This window comes from Ranitomeya imitator, chromosome 3 (assembly GCF_032444005.1).
Source record: "Ranitomeya imitator isolate aRanImi1 chromosome 3, aRanImi1.pri, whole genome shotgun sequence".
NCBI lineage: Eukaryota > Metazoa > Chordata > Amphibia > Anura > Dendrobatidae > Ranitomeya > Ranitomeya imitator.
Window position 1 is genome coordinate 10,246,115 of NC_091284.1, and position 26,125 is coordinate 10,272,239.

At 46.8% G+C, this 26,125-nt stretch overlaps 1 protein-coding gene across 1 annotated transcript in view; it reads left to right on the top strand.

Annotated features, from left to right (window-relative positions):
- PLA1A (phospholipase A1 member A) overlaps positions 1-26,125 on the top strand; it is a 53,746-nt gene that overhangs the window by 15,595 nt on the left and 12,026 nt on the right. Inside the window, exons 7-10 of the mRNA XM_069759688.1 lie at positions 9,261-9,312; positions 9,549-9,949; positions 17,951-18,062; positions 20,681-20,842. Coding sequence (XP_069615789.1) covers positions 9,261-9,312; positions 9,549-9,949; positions 17,951-18,062; positions 20,681-20,842 — 727 coding nt within the window. The remainder of the gene's footprint in view (positions 1-9,260; positions 9,313-9,548; positions 9,950-17,950; positions 18,063-20,680; positions 20,843-26,125) is intronic.

The following is a 26,125-nucleotide window of genomic DNA, read 5'->3' on the forward strand; positions in this document are numbered from 1 at the left end:
TGTAACTATGTAACTATGTAACTATGTAACTTGACAGCACATTCTTGTCAGTAACAACATCAACAGCAAGTCCCATGCAGTTCTCATTCTGCTCTTTCCCTGCACTCAGTTCCACGTCCTCCAGTACATTACGGGGTAATAGCGCCTTAGGCGGTACCGCAGTGTTCTCCCTGTTCAGACTCACTGTCTCTGGGGAATCTCTAGTCCGTTTCGTCCCGTTTCTGAGAGCATCGACCCAGGCAATAATCTGCCACATGCTGAACAATCTGCGCCCTGTACTATTCCAGACCGCTTCCTTCCTTCAGCTATGAACTGCTGCAATCGTGCTGCTTGACACCATACTTCTGTCCTATAGACTCTGAATGGTTAAACGTTACGTGACTGTTGTAGTGTCCTGGGCCTAGAGCCCATGTGGACTATTCAGGTGCACAGGCCTTTCTGACTACCTAAGGGAACGTTCCTAACCTTATCACACAGCAGCCCCTCCTATGTTAACCATTTCGTATACTACACCCTAGCTGGAAGCTCTTTACACTATAATGCCCCATCTAGTGGCTAATTCACTAACTGCACATATCCTATACACTATACATAACAGCATTACAATAGTATAACATTACACAGTGACATTATTAAGGAGTTTTGTATAGAGTGTGTGTACAGGTAATACAGTGATCACCAGTGACATAATACACAGGAGCTCTGTATATAGTGTCAGTGTGCAGTTAATACAGTGATCACCAGTGACATTATACACAGGAGCTCTGCATATAGTGTACAGGTAATACAGTGATCACCAGTGACATTATAGCCTGGAGCTCTGTATATAGTCTCATTGTACAGGTAATACAGGGATCACCAGTGACATTATACACAGGAGCTCTGTATATAGTGTCAGTGTACAGTTAATACAGTGATCACCAGTGACATTATACCCAAGAGCTCTGTATATAGTGTCATTGTACAGTTAATACATTGATAACCAGTGACATTATACACAGGAGTTCTGTATATAGTGTCAGTGTACAGTTAATACAGTGATCACCAGTGACACTATACACAGGAGCTCTGTATACAGTGTCAGTGTACAGGTAATACCGTGATCACCAGTGACATTATAAACAAGAGCTCTGTATATAGTGTATACTGTACAGTTAATTCAGTGATCAACAGTGACATTATAAACAGGAGATCTGTATATGGTGTATAGTGTACAGTTAATACAGTGATCACCAGTGACATTATACACAGGAACTCTGTATATAGTGTACAGGTAATACAGTGATCACCAGTGACATTATAGCCTGGAGCTCTGTATATAGTCTCATTGTACAGTTAATACAGGGATCACCAGTGACATTATACACAGGAGCTCTGTATATATTGTCAGTGTACAGTTAATACAGTGATCACCAATGACATTATACCCAAGAGCTCTGTATATAGTGTCAGTGAACAGTTGATACAGTGATCACCAGTGACATTATACACAGAAGCTCCGTATATAGTGTTAGTGTACAGGTAATACAGGGATCACCAGTGACATTATACCCAAGAGCTCTGTATATAGTGTCAGTGTACAGTTAATACAGTGATCACCAGTGACATTATACACAGGAGCTCTGTATATAGTGTCAGTGTAAAGGTAATACAGGGATCACCAGTGACATTATACACAGGAGCTCTGTATATAGTGTCAGTGTACAGTTAATACAGTGATCACCAGTGACATTATACACAGGAGCTCTGTATATAGTGTCAATGTACAGGTAATACAGGGTATACCAGTGACATTATACCCAAGAGCTCTGTATATAGTGTCAGTGTACAGGTAATACAGTGATCACCAGTGACATTATACCCAAGAGCTCTGTATATAGTGTCAGTGTACAGTTAATAAAGTGATCACGAGTGACATTATACACAGGAGCTCTGTATATAGTGTCAGTGTACAGTTAATACAGTGATCACCAGTGACATTATACACAGGAGCTCTGTATACAGTGTCAGTATACAGGTAATACAGGGATCACCAGTGACATTATACACAGGAGTTCTATATATATTATTATTATTATTTATTGTTATAGCGCCATTTATTCCATGGCGCTTTACATATATTGTCAGTTTACGGGTAATACAGTGATCACCAGTGACATTATACCCAGGAGCTCTGTATATAGTGTCAGTGTACAGTTAATACAGTGATAACCAGTGACATTATACACAGGAGTTCTGTATATAGTGTCAGTGTACAGTTAATACAGTGATCATCAGTGACACTATACACAGGAGCTCTATATACAGTGTCAGTGTACAGGTAATACCGTGATCACCAGTGACATTATAAACAAGAGCTCTGTATATAGTGTATACTGTACAGTTAATTCAGTGATCAACAGTGACATTATAAACAGGAGATCTGTATATGGTGTATAGTGTACAGTTAATACAGAGATCACCAGTGACATTATACACAGGAGCTCTGTATATAGTGTCAGTGTACAGGCAATACAGTGATCACCATTGACATTATACACACCTCACTGACAATTCCCTGCAGGTGCAGCACTGCTTCTGGTGTCCTCATACAGAACAGCGTGTACGCGATGACGTCATCGCATACATGTCGTCATCTAACCTGCAGTCCAGAGGATGGAGGGAGCAGGAGCTGCGCACCTGTTCAGGTTAGATGGCCATGTAGCTCCATGAAAGCTTCCACAGCCGAAGTGTTCTCTGCACACAGAACGTCATTGCACGAGGGTGCCCGGGCCCCCCTCTGTACTGCAGCTCACCGGGCCCCATACAGCACTAAGGACAGTAATGCCCTGATGGAGGCCCTGGCTTTAATAAACTTCCTGGAACCTGCTGAAAAGATAGGATGGGAGATAACTCTGATTAAGTTCACTTAGATTAGTGGCGCACAACATTTTTTGTCCAATGGCCATACTGTCATACTGAACCAATATGAAAGACCGCAAAAATATTTCAAGAGGTACTTAAATAAATACATCACCAGAACCACCATCAGTTCAAGAATACATCAGTTCATTAATACATGACCAAGCTTAGTACAGTGATCAATGGCAGTTTTAGGTCAGCCCTATGTACACCTGCATCACAAGAACTTACAACTCACAATAAGGGGGTTGACAAGTCAAAACCGATGAGTCCCGCCAGCGCACTCAACTCATATATACCCAACATTCCCCAGTGTGAAACCAGTGAATTCTCGCAGCGCACAGTGTACACAGAGACACATGATAAGATTCTGTCTGCAGTCACCACTAGGGGGGAGCTCCCTGTATACAGAGATACATGATAAGATCCTGTCTGCAGCCACCACTAGAGGGAGCTCCCTGTATACAGAGGTACATGATAAGATCCTGTCTGCAGCCACCACTAGGGGGAGCTCCCTGTATACAGAGATACATGATAAGATTCTGTCTGCAGTCACCACTAGAGGGAGCTCCCTGTATACAGAGATACATTATAAGATCCTGTCTGCAGTCAACACTAGGGGGAGCTCCCTGTATACAGAGATACATGATAAGATTCTGTCAGCAGCCACCACTAGGGGGAGCTCCCTGTATACAGAGATACATGATAATATCCTGTCTGCAGCCACCACTAGGGGGAGCTCCCTGTATGCAGAGATACATGATAACATCCTGTCTGCAGCCACCACTAGGCGGAGCTCCCTGTATATAGAGATACATGATAAGATCATGTCTGCAGTCACCACTAGGGGGAGCTCCCTGTATACAGAGATACATGATAAGACCCTGTCTGCAGTCACCACTAGGGGAGCTCCCTGTATACAGAGATACATGATAAGAGCCTGTCTGCAGCCACCACTAGGGGGAGCTCCCTGTATACAGAGATACATGATAAGATCCTGTCTACAGCTACCACTAGGGGGAGCTCCCTGTATACAGAGATACATGATAAGATCCTGTCTGCAGCCAACACTAGGGGGAGCTCCCTGCATACAGAGATACATGATAAGATCCTGTCTGCAGTCATCACTAGGGGGGAGCTCCCTGTATACAGAGATACATGATAAGATCCTGTCTGCAGCCACCACTAGGGGGAGCTCCCTGTATACAGAGATACATGATAAGATCCTGTCTGCAGTGACCACTAGGGGGAGCTCCCTGTATACAGAGATAAGTGATAAGATCCTGTCTGCAGCCACCACTAGGGGGAGCTCCCTGTATACAGAGATACATGATAAGATCCTGTCTGCAGCCACCACTAGGGGGAGCTCCCTGTATACAGAGATACATGATAAGATCCTGTCTGCAGCCACCACTAGGGGGAGCTCCCTGAATACAGAGATACATGATAAGATCCTGTCTGCAGCCACCACTAGGGGGAGCTCCCTGTATACAGAGATACATGATAAGATCCTGTCTGCAGTCACCACTAGGGGGAGCTCCCTGTATACAGAGATACATGATAAGATCCTGTCTGCAGTCACCACTAGGGGGAGCTCCCTGTATACAGAGATACATGATAAGATTCTGTCTGCAGTCATCACTAGGGGGGAGCTCCCTGTATACAGAGATACATGATAAGATCATGTCTGCAGTCACCACTAGGGGGAGCTCCCTGTATACAGAGATACATAATAAGACCCTGTCTGCAGTCACCACTAGGGGGAGCTGCCTGTATACAGAGATACATGATAAGATCATGTCTGCAGTCACCACTAGAGGGAGCTCCCTGTATACAGAGATACATGATAAGACCCTGTCTGCAGTCACCACTAGGGGGAGCTCCCTGTATACAGAGATACATGATAAGACCCTGTCTGCAGCCACCACTAGGGGGAGCTCCCTGTATACAGAGATACATGATAAGATCCTGTCTGCAGTCACCACTAGGGGGAGCTCCCTGTATACAGAGATGCATGATAAGATTCTGTCAGCAGCCACCACTAGGGGGAGCTCCCTGTATACAGAGATACATGATAATATCCTGTCTGCAGCCACCACTAGGGGGAGCTCCCTGTATGCAGAGATACATGATAACATCCTGTCTGCAGCCACCACTAGGCGGAGCTCCCTGTATATAGAGATACATGATAAGATCATGTCTGCAGTCACCACTAGGGGGAGCTCCCTGTATACAGAGATACATGATAAGATCATGTCTGCAGTCACCACTAGGGGGAGCTCCCTGTATACAGAGATACATGATAAGACCCTGTCTGCAGTCACCACTAGGGGAGCTCCCTGTATACAGAGATACATGATAAGAGCCTGTCTGCAGCCACCACTAGGGGGAGCTCCCTGTATACAGAGATACATGATAAGATCCTGTCTACAGCTACCACTAGGGGGAGCTCCCTGTATACAGAGATACATGATAAGATCCTGTCTGCAGTGACCACTAGGGGGAGCTCCCTGTATACAGAGATACATGATAAGATTCTGTCTGCAGTCATCACTAGGGGGGAGCTCCCTGTATACAGAGATACATGATAAGATCATGTCTGCAGTCACCACTAGGGGGAGCTCCCTGTATACAGAGATACATAATAAGACCCTGTCTGCAGTCACCACTAGGGGGAGCTGCCTGTATACAGAGATACATGATAAGATCATGTCTGCAGTCACCACTAGAGGGAGCTCCCTGTATACAGAGATACATGATAAGACCCTGTCTGCAGTCACCACTAGGGGGAGCTCCCTGTATACAGAGATACATGATAAGACCCTGTCTGCAGCCACCACTAGGGGGAGCTCCCTGTATACAGAGATACATGATAAGATCCTGTCTGCAGTCACCACTAGGGGGAGCTCCCTGTATACAGAGATACATGATAAGATCCTGTCTGCAGTCACCACTAGGGGGAGCTCCCTGTATACAGAGATACATGATAAGATCCTGTCTGCAGCCACCACTAGGGGGAGCTATCTGTATACAGAGATACAGGTTAAGATCCTGTCTGCAGCCACCACTAGGGGGAGCTCCCTGTATACAGAGATACATGATAAGGTCCTGTCTGCAGCCACCACTAGGGGGAGCTCCATATATACAGAGATGCATGATAAGATCCTGTCTGCAGCTACAACTAGGGGGAGCTCCCTGTATACACAGATACATGATAAGATCCTGTCTACAGCTACCACTAGGGGGAGCTCCCTGTATACAGAGATACATGATAAGATCCTGTCAGCAGCCACCACTAGGAGGAGCTCCCTGTATACAGAGATACATGATAAGATTCTGTCTGCAGTCACCACTAGGGGGAGCTCCCTGTATACAGAGATACATTATAAGATCCTGTCAGCAGCCACCACTAGGGGGAGCTCCCTGTATACACAGATACATGATAAGATCCTGTCAGCAGCCACCACTAGGGGGAGCTCCCTGTATACAGAGATACATGATAAGATCCTGTCTGCAGTCACCACTAGGGGGAGCTCCCTGTATACAGAGATACATGATAAGATCCTGTCTGCAGCCACCACTAGGGGGAGCTCCCTGTATACAGAGATACATTATAAGATTCTGTCTGCAGTCACCACTAGGGGGAGCTCCCTGTACACAGAGATACATGATAAGATCCTGTCTGCAGTGACCACTAGGGGGAGCTCCCTGTATACAGAGATACATGATAAGATCCTGTCTGCAGTGACCACTAGGGGGAGCTCCCTGTATACAGAGATACATGATAAGATCCTGTCTGCAGCCACCACCAGGGGGAGCTCCCTGTGTACAGAGATACATGATAAGATCCTGTCTGCAACCACCACTAGGGGGAGCTCCCTGTATACAGAGATACATGATAAGATCCTGTCTGCAGCCACCACTAGGGGGAGCTCCCTGTACACAGATACATGATAAGATCCTGTCTGCAGTCACCACTAGGGGGAGCTCCCTGTATACAGACATACATGATAAGATCCTGTCTGCAGCCACCACTAGGGGGAGCTCCCTGTATACAGAGATACATGATAAGATCCTGTCTGCAGTGACCACTAGGGGGAGCTCCCTGTATACAGAGATACATGATAAGATTCTGTCTGCAGTAATCACTAGGGGGGAGCTCCCTGTATACAGAGATACATGATAAGATCATGTCTGCAGTCACCACTAGGGGGAGCTCCCTGTATACAGAGATACATGATAAGACCCTGTCTGCAGCCACCACTAGGGGGAGCTCCCTGTATACAGAGATACATGATAAGATCCTGTCTGCAGCCACCACTAGGGGGAGCTCCCTGTATACAGAGATACATGATAAGATCATGTCTGCAGTCACCACTAGGGGGAGCTCCCTGTATACAGAGATACATGATAAGACCCTGTCTGCAGTCACCACTAGGGGGAGCTCCCTGTATACAGAGATACATGAAAAGACCCTGTCTGCAGCCACCACTAGCGGGAGCTCCCTGTATACAGAGATACATGATAAGATCCTGTCTGCAGCCACCACTAGGGTGAGCTCCCTGTATACAGAGATACATGATAAGGTCCTGTCTGCAGCCACCACTAGGGGGAGCTCCATGTATACAGAGATGCATGATAAGATCCTGTCTGCAGCTACAACTAGGGGGAGCTCCCTGTATACACAGATACATGATAAGATCCTGTCTACAGCTACCACTAGGGGGAGCCCCCTGTATACACAGATACATGATAAGATCCTGTCTGCAGTCACCACTAGGAGGAGCTCCCTGTATACAGAGATACATGATAAGATTCTGTCTGCAGTCACCACTAGGGGGAGCTCCCTGTATACAGAGATACATTATAAGATCCTGTCAGCAGCCACCACTAGGGGGAGCTCCCTGTATACACAGATACATGATAAGATCCTGTCAGCAGCCACCACTAGGGGGAGCTCCCTGTATACAGAGATACATGATAAGATCCTGTCTGCAGTCACCACTAGGGGGAGCTCCCTGTATACAGAGATACATTATAAGATTCTGTCTGCAGTCACCACTAGGGGGAGCTCCCTGTACACAGAGATACATGATAAGATCCTGTCTGCAGTGACCACTAGGGGGAGCTCCCTGTATACAGAGATACATGATAAGATCCTGTCTGCAGTGACCACTAGGGGGAGCTCCCTGTATACAGAGATACATGATAAGATCCTGTCTGCAGCCACCACCAGGGGGAGCTCCCTGTGTACAGAGATACATGATAAGATCCTGTCTGCAGCCACCACTAGGGGGAGCTCCCTGTATACAGAGATACATGATAAGATCATGTCTGCAGTCACCACTAGGGGGAGCTCCCTGTATACAGAGATACATGATAAGACCCTGTCTGCAGTCACCACTAGGGGGAGCTCCCTGTATACAGAGATACATGAAAAGACCCTGTCTGCAGCCACCACTAGGGGGAGCTCCCTGTATACAGAGATACATGATAAGATCCTGTCTGCAGCCACCACTAGGGTGAGCTCCCTGTATACAGAGATACATGATAAGGTCCTGTCTGCAGCCACCACTAGGGGGAGCTCCATGTATACAGAGATGCATGATAAGATCCTGTCTGCAGCTACAACTAGGGGGAGCTCCCTGTATACACAGATACATGATAAGATCCTGTCTGCAGCCACCACTAGGGGGAGCTCCCTGTATACAGAGATACATGATAAGATTCTGTCTGCAGTCACCACTAGGGGGAGCTCCCTGTATACAGAGATACATGATAAGATCCTGTCTGCAGCCACCACTAGGGGGAGCTCCCTGTAGACAGATATACATGATAAGATTCTCTCTGCAGCCACCACTAGGAGGAGCTCCCTGTATACAGAGATACATGATAAGATTCTGTCTGCAGTCACCACTAGGGGGAGCTCCCTGTATACAGAGATACATTATAAGATCCTGTCAGCAGCCACCACTAGGGGGAGCTCCCTGTATACACAGATACATGATAAGATCCTGTCAGCAGCCACCACTAGGGGGAGCTCCCTGTATACAGAGATACATGATAAGATCCTGTCTGCAGCCACCACTAGGGGGAGCTCCCTGTATACAGAGATACATGATAAGATTCTGTCTGCAGCCACCACTAGGGGGAGCTCCCTGTATACAGAGATACATGATAAGATCCTGTGCAGCCATGGGGGTCTCCACTTTCATGGGACATCCTGTTTTGGAAACAGAGGGTCTTGTGGTGCCCCTGCCCTGGGACACAACAGTCACCGACGCCCCCTGCTGGCAGTAAGATGTTTTTTTCATTTTCCTCCGATTCTGATCATTTTATCGGATATTATCTTCTTCCAGCTGACGCCCATCAGGAGCAGCAGCAGGAAATCCCTGTAGATGGCGCTGATGAGTCTGTGGGGATATGTCCGATATTGACAGTGAAGAGGGAATAACTTGTTCTTGACCTGTAACCTCTCACAGCTGAGGGTTTGTTACAGTAGTATCTGGCAGACAATCCTCTGAACAGCAGCACACTCCTCTCCTGTCTGAACAGTTTGCTACAGTGTGTCAGTGCAGGTGACGAGTCCACGGTCCAGGCTGCTCAGAGGATTGTGAACGCTACATACAACTGTAACAAATCCTCAGCTGTGACACCAGGACCAAGTCAGAGCTGAGCTTCAGTCTCTGTGCAGGAATGAAAAGTCTCCAGGTTCCTTCACAAGTCGTAAGCAGCACAACAGGCGACCCGGGAGCGGAGAACGTCACCGACACCGTCCACAGGGAAGATTCCAGACCAGACGTCCACAAGGAAGATTCCACAACAGGCGTATACAGGGAATATTCCACAACAGGCGTCCACAGGGAAGATTCCACACCAGACACCCACAGGGAATATTCCACACCAGACGTCCACAAGGAATATTCCACACCAAGCGTCCACAAGGAATATTCCACACCAGGCGTCCACAGGGAAGATTCCACACCAGACGTCCCACAAGTCCAAGTCTCCATTTTCATGTTCACCACAACATCAGAACCGTTCTGCGGTGAGTGACGGGCATAGAGGGATAGAGGGATGGATAGAGTCATGACGAAAGTGTTGGCACCCTTGAAATTGTTCCAGAAATTGAAGTATTTCTCCCAGAACATTATGGCAGTTACATGTTTTGTTATACTCAGGTTTATTTCTTTTGTGTATATTGGAACAACATGAAAAAAAGACAAAATTTCACACAAAACTCCAAAAATGGGCAACCAACAGCAATTGTAAGGTCTCACCACAGGTGACCAATGAGATTTAGATCCGGACTCATTGCTGCCATTTCTGGGGGCTTCTTGAAGTATGTTATGGATCATTGTCCTGCTGCAAGTCCCATCACATAGGACACACACCCAGCTTGGATAAGTACTTGTATAAGAATACAGTAATTAACCAGAGCCAGCATGGGTTTGTACCAAACAAGTCATGCCAGACACATCTAATTTCCTTCTATGATGGAATCACTGACTGGGTGGGTCGGGGGAAATGCGGTAGATATTGTATATCTCAACTTCAGCAAAGCATTTGATAAAGTATCTCATACTATCCTTAATGATTGACAAGGCTACAGTTAGGTGGATTCATAACTGGCTCAATGATCAGACTCAAAGAGTGGTAATAAATGGTTGAACAACTAATTGAAAGAGTATTTCAAGTGGGGACCACAAGGCTCTGTTCTGGCTCTAGTGTTGTTCACCATTTCTATTAATGATCTACATAAGGTAACTGAAGGTAAACTGATCAAATTTGCAGATGATGCAAAGCTAGGAGGGATAGCTTACACTAGAGAAAACAGATAAAGGATTCAGAAGGTTATAGATTAGCTTTAACAATGGACAGCGACTAATATAATGGGATTTAACAGGGAGAAATGCAAGATACTACATCTGGCTAAGAAAAATGAAAATTACATTTACAGAATGGGAGGAATAGAACTAAGCAACAGCAAGTGTGAAAAAGACTTGGGTATACTAACAGATCACAGACTGCACATGAGTCAACAGTGTGATGCAGCAGCAAAAAAGGCAAACACAGTTCTAGCATGTATCAAGAGAAGCATAGCGTCTAGATCACGTGAAGTCATTATCCTCTCAACTCCTCCTTGTTCAGGAATCATCTGGAATATTGTGTCCAGTTGAAAAACTGGAGCATGTTCAGAGAAGAGCTACCAGGATGGTGACCGGCCTGCAAAGTATGTCCTACGAGGAATGGTCACAGGATCTGGGAATGATTAGCTAGTAAAAAAGAAGACTGAGAGGAGACTTAATAGCTGTCTACAAATATCTGAAGGGCTGTCACAGTGTAGAAGGATCATCATTATTCTCATTTGCACAAGGAAAGACTAGAAGCAATGGGAGGAATTAGACACAGATTAGAGATTAGAAAAAAACTTTTTGACAGTGGGGGTTATCAATGAGTGGAACAGGCAGCCGCGAGAGATGGTGAGCAGTGATGAGCGAGTATGCTTGTTACTCGAGTTGCTCTGAGCATGCTCGGGTAGTCTCCGAGTATGTCGCCATGTTCGGAGCTTTAGTTTAGGCAATCCCCACATGTATTCAAGCTGTCCAGCAGCCGCACATCATGCAGCTGCATCAACATAAACTAAATCTCCAAGCACGCCGAAATATTCGGAGACCACCCGAGCATGCTTGGAGACAGTGGCGTAACTACCACGGTCGCAGTGGTCGCCACTGCGACCAGGCCCGGCAGGTCAGGGGCCCGACAGGTCAGAGGCACCCAACATCATGTTGCAGTGCAGGAGATCCCTCCCGCACGGCAACAGTCCGATGCGTATCTAGGGGGAGGGGGCAGCCGGGGTATGTGAGAGATAGGAAGCAGCTCCAGTTGGCACTGTGAGACAGAGTCTCCTGCTCTGCAGCCTCAGGACAGAAGGCGAGAGCGGGGGAGGTGCGGGACAGGACATAGCTGCTGCAAGCAGGAGAAGCTGAGGAGCTGCATGTTTATATCAGCCTCCCCTGTACCAGAGAGGAGTGTGAGATGTGTATATGAGCTGGTGTGTGTTTGTGTGTGATATCTGTAGTGTGTGTGATATCTATAGTGTGTGTGTGATAGCCATAGTGTGTGTGTGATATCTGTAGTGTGTGTGATATCTGTAGTGTGTGTGTGTGACATCTGTAGTGTGTGTGTGATATCTGCAGTGTGTGTGATATCTGTAGTGTGTGTGTGTGATATCTGTAGTGTGTGTGTGTGTGTGTGATATCTGTAGTGTGTGTGTGTGATATCTGTAGTGTGTGTGTGACATCTGTAGTGTGTGTGTGTGTGACATCTGTAGTGTGTGTATGTGTGACATCTGTAGTGTGTGTGTGTGTGATATCTGTAGTGTGTGTGTGTGATATCTGTAGTGTGTGTGTGATATCTGTAGTGTGTGTGTGTGACATCTGTAGTGTGTGTGTGTGTGTGTGACATCTGTAGTGTATGTGTGACATCTGTAGTGTGTGTGTGACATCTGTAGTGTGTGTGTGTGTGACATCTGTAGTGTGTGTGTGTGTGTGTGTGACATCTGTAGTGTGTGTATGTGTGACATCTGTAGTGTGTGTGTGACATCTGTAGTGTGTGTGTGTGTGTGACATCTGTAGTGTGTGTATGTGTGACATCTGTAGTGTGTGTGTGATATCTGTAGTGTGTGTGTGTGATATCTGTAGTGTGTGTGTGTGTGTGATATCTGTAGTGTGTGTGTGTGTGACATCTGTAGTGTGTGTGTGATATCTGTAGTGTGTGTGTGTGATATCTGTAGTGTGTGTGTGTGTGTGTGATATCTGTAGTGTGTGTGTGTGTGATATCTGTAGTGTGTGTGTGATATCTGTACTGTGTGTGAGGCAGGGGCGTAACTACCACGGTCGCAGCGGTCGCCGCTGCAATTGGGTCTGGCAGGTCAGGGGCCCGACAGGTCAGATGCACACGACTCCCCCCTTCGCAGCCGCCGCAGTGAACTATACCGGCGTCTATGATGCCGGTAGAGTTCAAAGCAATGATGGAGGAGAGAGTGTCAGCTGACACTCCCTCTCCCATCATTCCCCTCTGCCTCTGACACTGCGGGTGTGTGATGACATCACTTCATCGCGCACCCGCTGTGTGCGGGGCCCAGGCAGTGCAGCATCTGCACAGGTGATGGTGGCCGCCATATTGGCAAAGCCTGTGGCGGCTACTGGGACCGGGAACAGGCGGTTCCGGAGCTAGTGGGGGGCACATGGACCGAGCCGCCCAGGAGGGGGATGCCGCAGCGGCTCAGCCATGTGGAGGATCCGGGGATGAACATGGAGGTGTAGGGGACTGGCGGTGGCGGAAGTGAGGTGTGTCTGCTGCCCATGTGTCGCCGTCTTGGTCCCCAGCGTGCCTGGCCCCCTGTGACACCAGCCCCGTTTCCTCCCTGCTCTCCCGTGCTCCATGTCCTAGTAGGTCCCCAGGTTCAGGTCATTGTGCTCCTCCGGGTCCCCCATACACACCTTGTTCCTCCTCCCCTGGTCCCCCAATGCTCCCCATCTCCCATGCCCTGAGTCCTCCTGTAAATTCAAGGGAATGGAGCACACTCAGCAAATCAGGTGGTGCAGGCTGTACTTGGGAAGAACCCAATACCAGTCAAATAAGCGAGAAAACAGCCGCACTCTCTCGGGTTATAGCTTGCAAAGTGGTGTATTTATTCACATGTGTTTGACATTCAAATATATGTACACATACAGCAGGATAAGAAAAAAAGTGACGTTTCGACCCAATTCCGGGTCTTTCTCAAACTGAGTAGCTGATACTGTTTGAAAATTTGAAATTAGGTCCCAAAAAGGGCTCCTCTCGGTGTGGCGCTGGGGTATCCTGCTTCCTGGAAGTGTGTACACACCTTGTTCCTCCTCCCCTGGTCCCCCAATGCTCCCCATCTCCCATGTCCTGAGTCCTCCTGCACACCTCATGCATTCCCTGCCCCTTGTCCCCATGTGACTCGTTTGCCCTGCTCTCAAGTCTCCCCTGTCCCCTTTCTCACCGTGTGTTCTCCATCTACCCTGTCCTTGTAATCCCTGTGCCCCCTTCTTCCCTCCTCCCAAGTCTCCCCCCGTCTTCCTCTGTCCCCTTGCAGCCCTTGCGTCCCTATCTGCTCTGCCCTCGGAGTCCCCTTGTGTCCTCTTGTGCCTGTCTCCCTTGCCCCCTAGTCCCCGTGTGTCCCATTGTGACCTTCTCCCATTCCTCCTAGTCCCTATGAGTCCCCTTGTGCTTGTATCCCTTGTCCCCGTGAATAGCCTTCTGTCAGTGTCCCTTGCCCACTAGTCCCTGTGTGTCCCCTTGCGCCTGTCTCCCTTGTCCCCTTATGCTTGTGTCCCTTGTCCCCGTGTGCGAGTCTCCCTTGCCCATTAGTCCCTGTGTGTCCCCTTGTCAGCCTCCCTGGCCAACTAGTCCCCGTGTGCCCCTTGTGTCAGTCTGCCTTGTCCACTAGTCCCCGTGTGTCCCCTTCTCAGTCTCCCTGGCCAACTAGTCCCTGTGTGTCCCCTTGTGCCAGTCTCCCTTGTCCCCTTGTGTCAGTCTCCCTTGCCCATTAGTCCCCTTGTAACCTTCTCCCCTGCCTCCTAGCCCCCATGTGTCCCCTTGTGCCTGTCTTCCTTGCTCCCTAGTCCCCCTATGTTACCCTTGTGCCTGTCTCCCCTAGCCCCCTTGTGTCCTTCTCCCCTGCCCCATAGTCACCATTTGCTTGTGTCTTTCTCACTGCCCCTGTATGGAGGGGCTGCATTACACTATGAGGGGGGCTGCATTATATTCTATAAGGGTTACATTGTATTGTATGGCAGGGCTGCAGTATACTCTGTGGGGTGGCTGTATTATACTATATGTGGGCTGCATTATACTGAATCGAGGACTATGGGGAATATATTATACTATATGAAGAACTAGGGTGCATCATACTATGGGAAGTGAATTGTACGACATGGATGACGATGGCGGTGCATTATACTATATGGAGCACTATGAGCAGTGTATTATACTATATGGAGGACTGAGCAGTGTATTTTAATATATGGAGGACTATGTGGAGTGTATAATACTAAATGGAGGACTGAGGAGTGTATTATACTATATGGAGGACTATGAGGGGTATATTATACTATATGGAGGACTGAGGAGTGTATTATACTATATGGAGGACTGAGGAGTGCATCTATATATATAATTGTCTAAGGGTTTTTCCGTCTGCCTGTCTGTCTGTCCAGGAAATCCTGCGTCTCTGATTGGTCGAGGCCGCCAGGCCTCGACCAATCAGCAACGAGCACAGTATCGACGTAGATGTCATAATGGTTGCCTCGACCAATCAGCGACGGGCACAGTCTGCCGCGAATTCTGGAATCATCATTGTCCATATACTACGGGGACATGCATATTCTAGAATACCCGATGCGTTAGAATCGGGCCACAATCTAGTTATACTATATGGAGGAATGAGCAGTGTATTTTAATATATGGAGGACTATGTGGAGTGTATAATACTAAATGGAGGACTGAGGAGTGTATTATACTATATGGAGGACTATGAGGGGTGTATTATACTATATGGAGGACTGAGCAGTGTATTATACTATATGGAGCATTACGAAGAGTGTATTATGCTATATGGAGCACTATGAGGAGTGTATTTTAATATATGGAGGAGTGTATTATACTATATGGAGGAGTGTACAATACTATATGGGGGACTGTGGGGAGTGTATTATACTATAAGGAGGACTATGGGGGTGCATTATACTTCTTATATGGATCCTCATGACTTCTATGTTAGCCCCTGATGAGTATAATGGTTTATTTTCTTTTTTACTTTACATAACAATGGCAGTACGGGGGACAAATATATGCCAGGATGGGGCACTGGATAGTTATGCAACTGAGGTCACACTATACAACTTTGCAATAAAGCTATAGTGTGCAAAATTAATAGGGAAAATGTGAATTTGGGTGGAAAATATTATGGCATGGTGGGGGGGCCCCATTTGAAAGTTCGCACTGGGGCCCATAACTTTGTAGTTACGCCACTGCTTGGAGAATATCGAGAACGAGCGTACTCGCTCATCATTAGTTGTGAGTTCCCTTTCAATGGAAGTTGTAGTGACATATGTATATGTATGGATGTATGACCAGCAGTAAATTAACATCTGTTTTAGACTGCAGCTCTCACAAAGGTCATGACCTATGTTATCCCGAGCAGGCAGTCTCCTGGTCTCCTGTCATCCCAGGGGGAATGTCCAGAACACACCAACTGGAAACATTTGACACCTTCTGACTCTTTTGAAGAAAGCTGCCAAATGCGGTCTGACACTACTTACTATGAGAAAGGTCACACAAATCGTGTTCAAATAAAAATAATATTTGACCTCCAGGTTGACTCTATAAATTAGGCCTTTACACATAGAAAGCTGTTCTCAGATTGAGGGGCAGCCAAGCTGATGTGAGCCATTCCATATTCATCCCCCCCTCAGGGAGCAGAATGCCGGACTGCAACGTTTAGATATTTCTGCAAGTTTTCTCCCTTTTATTTTATAACTGTTTTGCATATTTGTATGTCACTTTTATTTCCATATTTTTATATATTTTATTGTTAGCACTGTACCTTTTCTATTAAAGCTTAAAACTTTAATAAGTTTGAACCTTGTATGCTCTAAAGAATCCATAGCCTTAAAGAGTGTGTGACCCTGCTGATTGGCAGACAGTAGTAGCAATATTTCCGGGGCTCATCGCCCGTGTGTTCGGTGAGTGGTGACAGCGAGTATGAGCGGGTGTGTCGCCTGGGTCGGGGTGTGATTTATGCTCCCATTGCAGCATAGGACAGAGATTGAATGCTGGACTGAGAGAGGGGAGATAGATTACCCCTTGCAGGCGCAAACCCAAGTTACGTGCTGAGAAGCGGGTATGTGACAAAAGTCTTCAACCAGAGGCTGGACAGACATCTGGCTGATATGATTCAGTGAATCCTGCATTGAGCAGGGGGATGAACACAATGATCCTGGAGGTCCCTTCCAACTGTAACATTCTAGGATTGTATCCCATGATTCTTTGAGCATACTGACGCTGAGCATTACATTGCCAACCAAAATCCTTTGGTAATCTTCAGATTTCATGATGCCTTGCACATAGTAAAGACCCCCAGTGCCAGAGGAAGCAAAACAATCCCAGAATATCTGTGACCCTCCACCATATCTCACTGTAGGTGCTGTGCTGTTTTCTTTGTAGGCCTAATTCCATGTTTAATAAACAGTAGAATGATATGCTTTACCAAAAAGCTCTATTTTGGTCTCATCTGTCCACAAGATGCTTTCACAGAAGGATTTCGGTTACTCACATACATTTTGGCAAACTGTATTCTAGCATTTTTATGTCTCTGTGTCAGCAGTGGGGTCCTCCGGGGTCTCCTGCTATAGCGTTTCATTTTATTCACATATGGATGGATGGTTCACGCTGACCCTGATGCACCTGAGCCTATAGGACAGTTTGGATTTCTTTGGAACTTGACTGGGGCTTATCCACCATTGGACTATCCTACGTCACAACCTTTCATCAATTATCTGCTATCCACGTCCAGGGAGATTAGCTACAGTGCCATGGGTTGTAAACGTCTTGATTATGTTGCGCACCATGGACAAAGGAACATCAAGATCTCTGGAAAAAAAATTTTCTCAAGTCCTCAGACAGTTTTCTTCTCCTGTTTCTGTTCTCCACACAGACACACAATGCAAAGATTGAGGCATCTTCTCCCCTATCAGGTTTCAGGTGTGATTACCATATTGCTTCCACCTGTTACTTGCCACAGGTGAGTGTGAATGAGCATCACATGCTGGAAACAAAGTTGTTTAGGGGTTTTGTTTGAAAAAATGTCCAATTTTGTGTTGTTCCAATACACACAAAGGAAATAACCGTGTGTGTAACAAAACATGGGGAACTGTAGTAATTTTCTGGAACAATTTCAAGGGTGCCAACACTTTCGGCCATGACTGTAGAAGACCTGCTGTTTGTTCTCTCTTCTCAGCTCATCACATTTTACTGGAGTTTAAACTGATGGAACCAAAAGAAAACGTCATAGCGCTAAACATCGAACTGATCAGCACTGACACCAGCACAAGCAAAGCCAAGATCACAGTGTAAGAACCTGGCAGCTCTGGACCATCTGCACAGCAGGATTCTGCCGATGCGGGCACCTCTGGTCATCGGGCCCCATACGCCAGTCAGGGCAGTAATGCCCTGATGCCGGCCATGTATACAGACATCTCTAGGGGGAGCTCACAACATACAGATTTATACAGTCACCACTAGGAGGAGCTCCCTACATACAGATTTATACAGCCACCACTAGGGGGAGCCCACTACATACATATTTATACAGCCACCACTAGGGGGAGCCCACTACATACAGATTTATACAGTCACCACTAGAGGGAGCTCACTACATACAGATTTATACAGCCACCACTAGGGGGAGCCCACTACATACATATTTATACAGCCACCACTAGAGGGAGCTCACTACATACAGATTTATACAGCCACCACTAGGAGGAGCTCACTACATACAGATTTATACAGACACCTGTATGAGGAGCTCACTACATACAGATTTATACAGCCACCACTAGGGGGAGCCCACTACATACATATTTATACAGTCACCACTAGAGGGAGCTCACTACATACAGATTTATACAGCCACCACTAGGAGGAGCTCCCTACATACAGATTTATACAGCCACCACTAGGGGGAGCCCACTACATACATATTTATACAGCCACCACTAGGGGGAGCCCACTACATACAGATTTATACAGCCACCACTAGGGGGAGCTCACTACATACAGATTTATACAGCCACCACTAGGGGAGCTCACTACATACAGATTTATACAGTCACCACTAGAGGGAGCTCACTACATACAGATTTATACAGCCACCACTAGGGGAGCTCACTACATACAGATTTATACAGCCACCACTAGGGGGAGCTCACTACATACAGATTTATACAGTCACCACTAGGGGGAGCTCACTACATACAGATTTATACAGCCACCACTAGGGGGAGCTCACTACATACAGATTTATACAGTCACCACTAGGAGGAGCTCCCTACATACAGATTTATACAGCCACCACTAGGGAGAGCTCACTACATACAGATTTATACAGTCACCACTAGGGGGAGCTCCCTACATACAGATTTATACAGCCACCACTAGGAGGAGCTCCCTACATACAGATTTATACAGCCACCACTAGGGGGAGCCCACTACATACAGATTTATACAGCCACCACTAGGGGGAGCCCACTACATACAGATTTATACAGTCACCACTAGGGGGAGCTCACTACATACAGATTTATACAGACACCTTTAGGGGAGCTCAATACATACAGATTTATACAGTCACCACTAGGGGGAGCTCACTACATACAGATTTATACAGTCACCACTAGGGGGAGCTCACTACATACAGATTTATACAGACACCTTTAGGGGAGCTCACTACATACAGATTTATACAGTCACCACTAGAGGGAGCTCACTACATACAGATTTATACAGTCACCACTAGGGGGAGCCCACTACATACAGATTTATACAGTCACCACTAGGGGGAGCTCACTACATACAGATTTATACAGACACCTTTAGGGGAGCTCAATACATACAGATTTATACAGCCACCACTAGAGGGAGCCCACTACATACAGATTTATACAGACACCACTAGAGGGAGCTCACTTCATACAGATTTATACAGTCACCACTAGGGGGAGCCCACTACATACAGATTTATACAGCCACCACTAGAGGGAGCCCACTACATACAGATTTATACAGACACCACTAGAGGGAGCTCACTTCATACAGATTTATACAGTCACCACTAGGGGGAGCTCACTACATACAGATTTATACAGACACCTTTAGGGGAGCTCAATACATACAGATTTATACAGCCACCACTAGAGGGAGCCCACTACATACAGATTTATACAGACACCACTAGAGGGAGCTCACTTCATACAGATTTATACAGTCACCACTAGAGGGAGCTCACTACATACAGATTTATACAGTCACCACTAGGGGGAGCTCACTACATACAGATTTATATAGCCACCACTAGGGGGAGCTCACTACATACAGATTTATACAGCCACTAGAGGGAGCTCACTACATATGGATTTATACAGTCACCACTAGGGGGAGCTCACTACATACAGATTTATACAGTCACCACTAGGGGGAGCTCACTACATATAGATTTATACAGTCACCACTAGGGGGAGCTCACTACATATAGATTTATACAGTCACCACTAGGAGGCGCTCACTACATATAGATTTATACAGTCACCACTAGAGGGAGCTCACTACATATAGATTTACATAGCCACCACTAGGGGAAAGACATGTCTGCAGCACACAGAAGAGCAGTGTGAGCTCTGGTGAGTGCAGTTCCACCCTCCTGTTAGTTTCCAAGCCCCTAGGTGAGAGATAATCTGCGGTGACATCACAGGGAGCCAGAGATTCTGAGCCAGAAGATCTTGTGAGGAGAGGAGACACTCTGGTTACAGCAGGTGTAAAGCATTTAGTGAACAGCTAATCTATGGCAATTAGTTGATATGAAAGGGACATAAAAAGTAGTGGCCAACCCCTTTTAATATTGGTGTGGGGGAGGGGCTGCTCTTTCCATTGAAAATTACTATTTTTGCCAACAACTTTTCCTTCCCTTAAGTCCTAGGCGATCCCTGGAGGGCCGGGGTCTGGCCGCCCACTTGACGCCTCTCTGCCAGGTGGACATGATCGTGCTACGGACCAGCAGCTCCTTTATGTCACTGAGAAGAAAGAAAGCATTCAGCGGATGGCTGTGCCTGGCGGAGCTGCCCCTGGGCAGCAGGTACCACTCGTGCTACATGTGCTGGGGCCTCTGACTAGATATATATATATAATCAACAACGTCCATGCTAGTAGCATAGCCCATGGACAAAAAAGTGATGATGCAACGTAAGGTATGAATTTGTAAAAAGTTATATCTTTATTATAAACAGAAAACAAAAATAAAAAGAAAGACCAAAAACAGTGACAGGGCTAAAAGAAAACCTCCGTAGGGAAGGATCAATAGTATGACGGACGCACATACACGAGAAATCACTGGCAGTAAGAAGTACATAAAAATATATGCTAATACAAAAAGTATTAAGATAACTGCAAGTGATCCAACAATAAGCGTGTAAAACAGGCGGATACTCAATCTCCTCAGTCCACTTGCCGATACAGGACTATGTATAATATATACAATGTAATATACAATGTAATAAATGTACTAGATGGTAAACTAAAAAAATATAAATCAAAGCCAAAAAAGCGGTCATAAAAGAGATACAAATGCGGTACTATAGTAATAAAACAAAGGGGAAATACAGATACCACAATGTTAATACCGCAATTGTATAACAATAATAAATGAACCAATGGCAATATATATGGGCCTGGTGGCTGGACAAAAAAAATCCGTACCGACAAATAACTCCGGCCACAAACAAAGTCCAAGCGCAAGTGCCGGCAAGTAGGCAAAAATATATATAGGAGAGCTTACCGCTAAGGTAAGATGCGTCCGGTGTCCTTCCCGCCTGCCCGACGGGCGCCGTTTCGCTGCTCGCTTCTTCCGGGGGCGTGTCAACACGCTTGGACTTTGTTTGTGGCCGGAGTTATTTGTCGGTACGGATTTTTTTTGTCCAGCCACCAGGCCCATATATATTGCCATTGGTTCATTTATTATTGTTATACAATTGCGGTATTAACATTGTGGTATCTGTATTTCCCCTTTGTTTTATTACTATAGTACCGCATTTGTATCTCTTTTATGACCGCTTTTTTGGCTTTGATTTATATTTTTTTAGTTTACCATCTAGTACATTTATTACATTGTATATTACATTGTATATATTATACATAGTCCTGTATCGGCAAGTGGACTGAGGAGATTGAGTATCCGCCTGTATTACACGCTTATTGTTGGATCACTTGCAGTTATCTTAATACTTTTTGTATTAGCATATATTTTTATGTACTTCTTACTGCCAGTGATTTCTCGTGTATGTGCGTCCGTCATACTATTGATCCTTCCCTACGGAGGTTTTCTTTTAGCCCTGTCACTGTTTTTGGTCTTTCTTTTTATATTTGTTTTCTGTTTATAATAAAGATATAACTTTTTACAAATTCATACCTTACGTTGCCTCATCACTTTTTTGTCCATGGGCTATGATACTAGCTTGGACGTTGTTGATTATATGCTATGGGAGTGTGGTCTTTAAGGCACTACTATAGATTACTTCTAGAGACATTTAGTAATAATAGATATATATATATATACTACGTAGTACAGAAATGACAGCACGAGGGAGAGGAAGTGATGGAGACGACAGGACGGAGATGTCACCGATCTGTACGTGATGTCCGGAGTCTGAGCCGCATGCAGAAATCCCGACACCTCCGGCCTCGACTGCTGTCACTGAGGTCATTAATGGTCTGTGGGCGCCTGCGTGGCCTCAACGTGATCCAGGAGCTGCTGAGTCTCCAGACTTGTCTCCATCGAGCACACCAGGGACGTCATTGGTCGGTGATTACACAGGAGCTGCTGGTAGTGTCTCCGGTCTTGTTTCCATAGAGCACATGGGGACATCATTGGTCGGTGATTACACAAGAGCTGCCGGCAGCATCCCCGGTCTTGTCTCCATTGAGTACATCTGGGACGTCATTGGTCGGTGATTACACAGGAGCTCCCGGCAGCGTCCCCGGTCTTGTCTCCATTGAGCTAATTGGGGACGTTATTGGTCGGTGATTACACAGGAGCTGCTGGTAGTGTCTCCGGTCTTGTCTCCATCGAGCTTATTGGGGACGTTATTGGTTGGTGATTACACAGGAGCTCCCGGCAGCGTCCCCGGTCTTGTCTCCATCGAGCTTATTGGGGACGTTATTGGTCGGTGATTACACAAGAGCTGCTGGTAGTGTCTCCGGTCTTGTCTCCATCGAGCTTATCTGGGACATCATTGGTCGGAGATTACACAGGAGCTGCCGGCAGCGTCCCGGGTCTTGTCTCCATCGAGCACACCAGGGACGTCATTGGTTGGTGATTACACAGGAGCTGCGGGTAGCGTCTCCGGTCTTGTCTCCATCGAGCACATCGGGGACTTCATTGGTCAGAACCTTCTTCAGACGACCATTAATGACCTCAGAGACAGCAGTCAAGGCCAGAGGTGTCGGGATTTCTGCATGAGGCTCAGACTCTGGACTGGAGAATCAGGAGGTTCCACAACTTTTCCCTCCTGGTGATGAGGAGTTTATATATATCCAGGTGACTCTCACAAGATTAGAATATCATCAAAAAGTTAATTTATTTCAAATCAATACAAAAAGTAGAGTCATTACACAGAGTGATCTATTTCACGTGTTTATTTCTGTTAATGTTGATGATTATGGTTTACAGCCAATGAAAATCCCAAAGTCGTTATCTCAGTAAATTAGGATAATTAACAATAAACACCTGTAAAGGCTTCTAAGTGTTTATAAAGGTCCTTAGTCTGTTTCAGTAGCTCCACAATCATGGGGAAGACTGCTGACCTGACAGATGTCCAGAAGGCGTCACTGACACACTCCACAAGGAGGGGAAGCCACAAAAGGTCATTGCTAAAGAAGCCGCTGTTCACACAGTGCTGTATCCAAGTATATTAATGGAAAGTGGAGTGGAAGGTAAGTGTGGTAGAAAAAGGTGCACAAGCAACCGGGATAACCGCAGCCTGGAAAGGATTAAGAAAAGGCCATTCAGTAATGTGGGGTAGATTCACAAGGAGCGGACGCTGCTGGAGTCATTGCTTCACCACACACAGACGTGTCCAGGACATGGACTACAAGTGTCATATTCCTTGTGTCCGGCCGCTCATCATGACCAATAGACAAGGTCAGAAGCCTCTTACCTGGGCCAAGGAGAAGAAGAACCGGACTGTTGTCAGTGGTCCAAGGTGTTGTGTTCAGAAGAAAGTAAATGTTGCATTTCATTTGGAAATCCAGGTCCCAGAGTCTGGAGGAAGAGTGGAGGCCACAATCCAAGCTGCTGGAGGTCTGGTGTGAAGTCTCCACCATCAGTGATGGTTTGGGGAGCCATGTCATCTACTGGTGTAGGTCCACTGTGCTTTATCAAGACCAAAGTCAGCGCAGCCGTCTACCAGGACATTTTAGAGCACTTCATGCTTCCCTCTGCCGACAAGCTTTATGGAGATGGAAATGTCATTCTCCAGCAGGACTTGGCCCCTGTCCACACTGCCAAAAGTACAAATACCTGGTGTAAAAACAACAGTATCACTGGGCTTTATTGACAGCAAACTCGCCTGATCTTAACCCCATAGAGAATCTACAGGGTATTGTCAAGAGGAAGATGAGACACCAGACCCAACAATGCAGACGAGCTGAAGGCTGCTATCAAAGCAACCTGGGCTTCCATAACCCCCCAGGAGCGCCACAGGCTGATCACCTCTATGCCACGCTGCATTGATGCAGTAATTGATGCTAAACGAGCCCCGACCAAGTATTGAGTGCATTTACTGAACATACATTTCAGGAGGACGACATTCAAGCTGGTGTTATAAAGTATTCTAATTTACTGAGATAATGACTTTTGGGTTTTCATTGGCTGTAAGCCATAATCATCAACATTAACAGAAATAAACACGTGAAGTAGATCACTCTGTGTGTAATGACTCTATAGAATATAGGAGATTCACTTTCTGTATTGAAGAACTGAAATGAACTCACTTTCTGATATTATTATAATTTCGGGAGAATCTCCTGTATGTTTCTGATTGTTTCTGGTGTATCCATCGATAAAACAGAAGAAGGATCCATTCCTAATAACATGAAATTCAGTACTTAAAGGGGTCCCGGGCGAGCAGAACTCAGGGTTTGGGTACAGAATTTGTGGATTTTTTTCCTGCAGGGTCTCACTAACAGGAGAATCTCTATTAGTCTACAATAACCTTTTGGTGTCTATTTAAAGGGGGTCTCCGCTACTTGTCCGCAGTGTAGGTCCTTAACCCCTTCCCGACCCATGACGCCACGTAGGCGTCATGAAAGTCGGTGCCATTCCGACCCATGACGCCTATGCGGCGTCATGGAAAGATCGCGTCCCTGCAGATCGGGTGAAAGGGTTAACTCCCATTTCACCCGATCTGCAGGGACAGGGGGAGTGGTAGTTTAGCCCAGGGGGGGTGGCTTCACCCCCTCGTGGCTACGATCGCTCTGATTGGCTGTTGAAAGTGAAACTGCCAATCAGAGCGATTTGTAATATTTCACCCATTATAACGGGTGAAATATTACAATCCAGCCATGGCCGATGCTGAAATATCATCGGCCATGGCTGGAAATACTAGTGTGCCCCCACCCCACCCCTCCGATCGCCCCCCCACCCCCCCGATCTGGCCGGTACACTGCTCCGGCTCCCCTCCGTCCTGTGCTCCGCTCCCCCCCCGTGCTCGTGCCCGCTCCCCCCGTGCTCCAATCACCCCCCCGTGCTCCAATCACCCCCCCTGCACTCCGATCCACCCCCCCCCGTGCTCCGTTCCACCCCCCCGTGCTCCATTCCAGCCCCCCCGTGCTCCGTTCCACGCCCCCCGCGCTCCGTTCCACCCCTCCCGCGCTCCGATTCCCCCCCCCGTGCTCCGATCCCCCCCCCCCGTGGTCCCCCCCCACCCTATCATACTTACCGATCCAGCCGTGGTCCCGTCCTTCTTCTCCCGGGCGCCGCCATCTTCCAAAATGGCGGGCGCATGCGCAGTGCGCCCGCCGAATCTGCCGGCCGGCAGATTCGTTCCAAAGTGCATTTTGATCACTGAGATATAATCTATCTCAGTGATCAAAATAAAAAAAATAATAAATGACCCCCCCCTTTGTCACCCCCATAGGTAGGGACAATAAAAAAATAAAGAAATTTTTTTTTTTCCACTGTTAGAATAGGGTTAGGGGTAGGGGTAGGGTTAGGGTTAGGGGTAGGGTTAGGGTTAGGGGTAGGGTTAGGGTTAGGGGTAGGGTTAGGGTTAGGGGTAGGGTTAGGGGTAGGGTTAGGGGTAGGGCTAGGGGTAGGGTTAGGGGTAGGGTTAGGGTTAGGGCTAGGGTTAGGGTTAGGAATGTG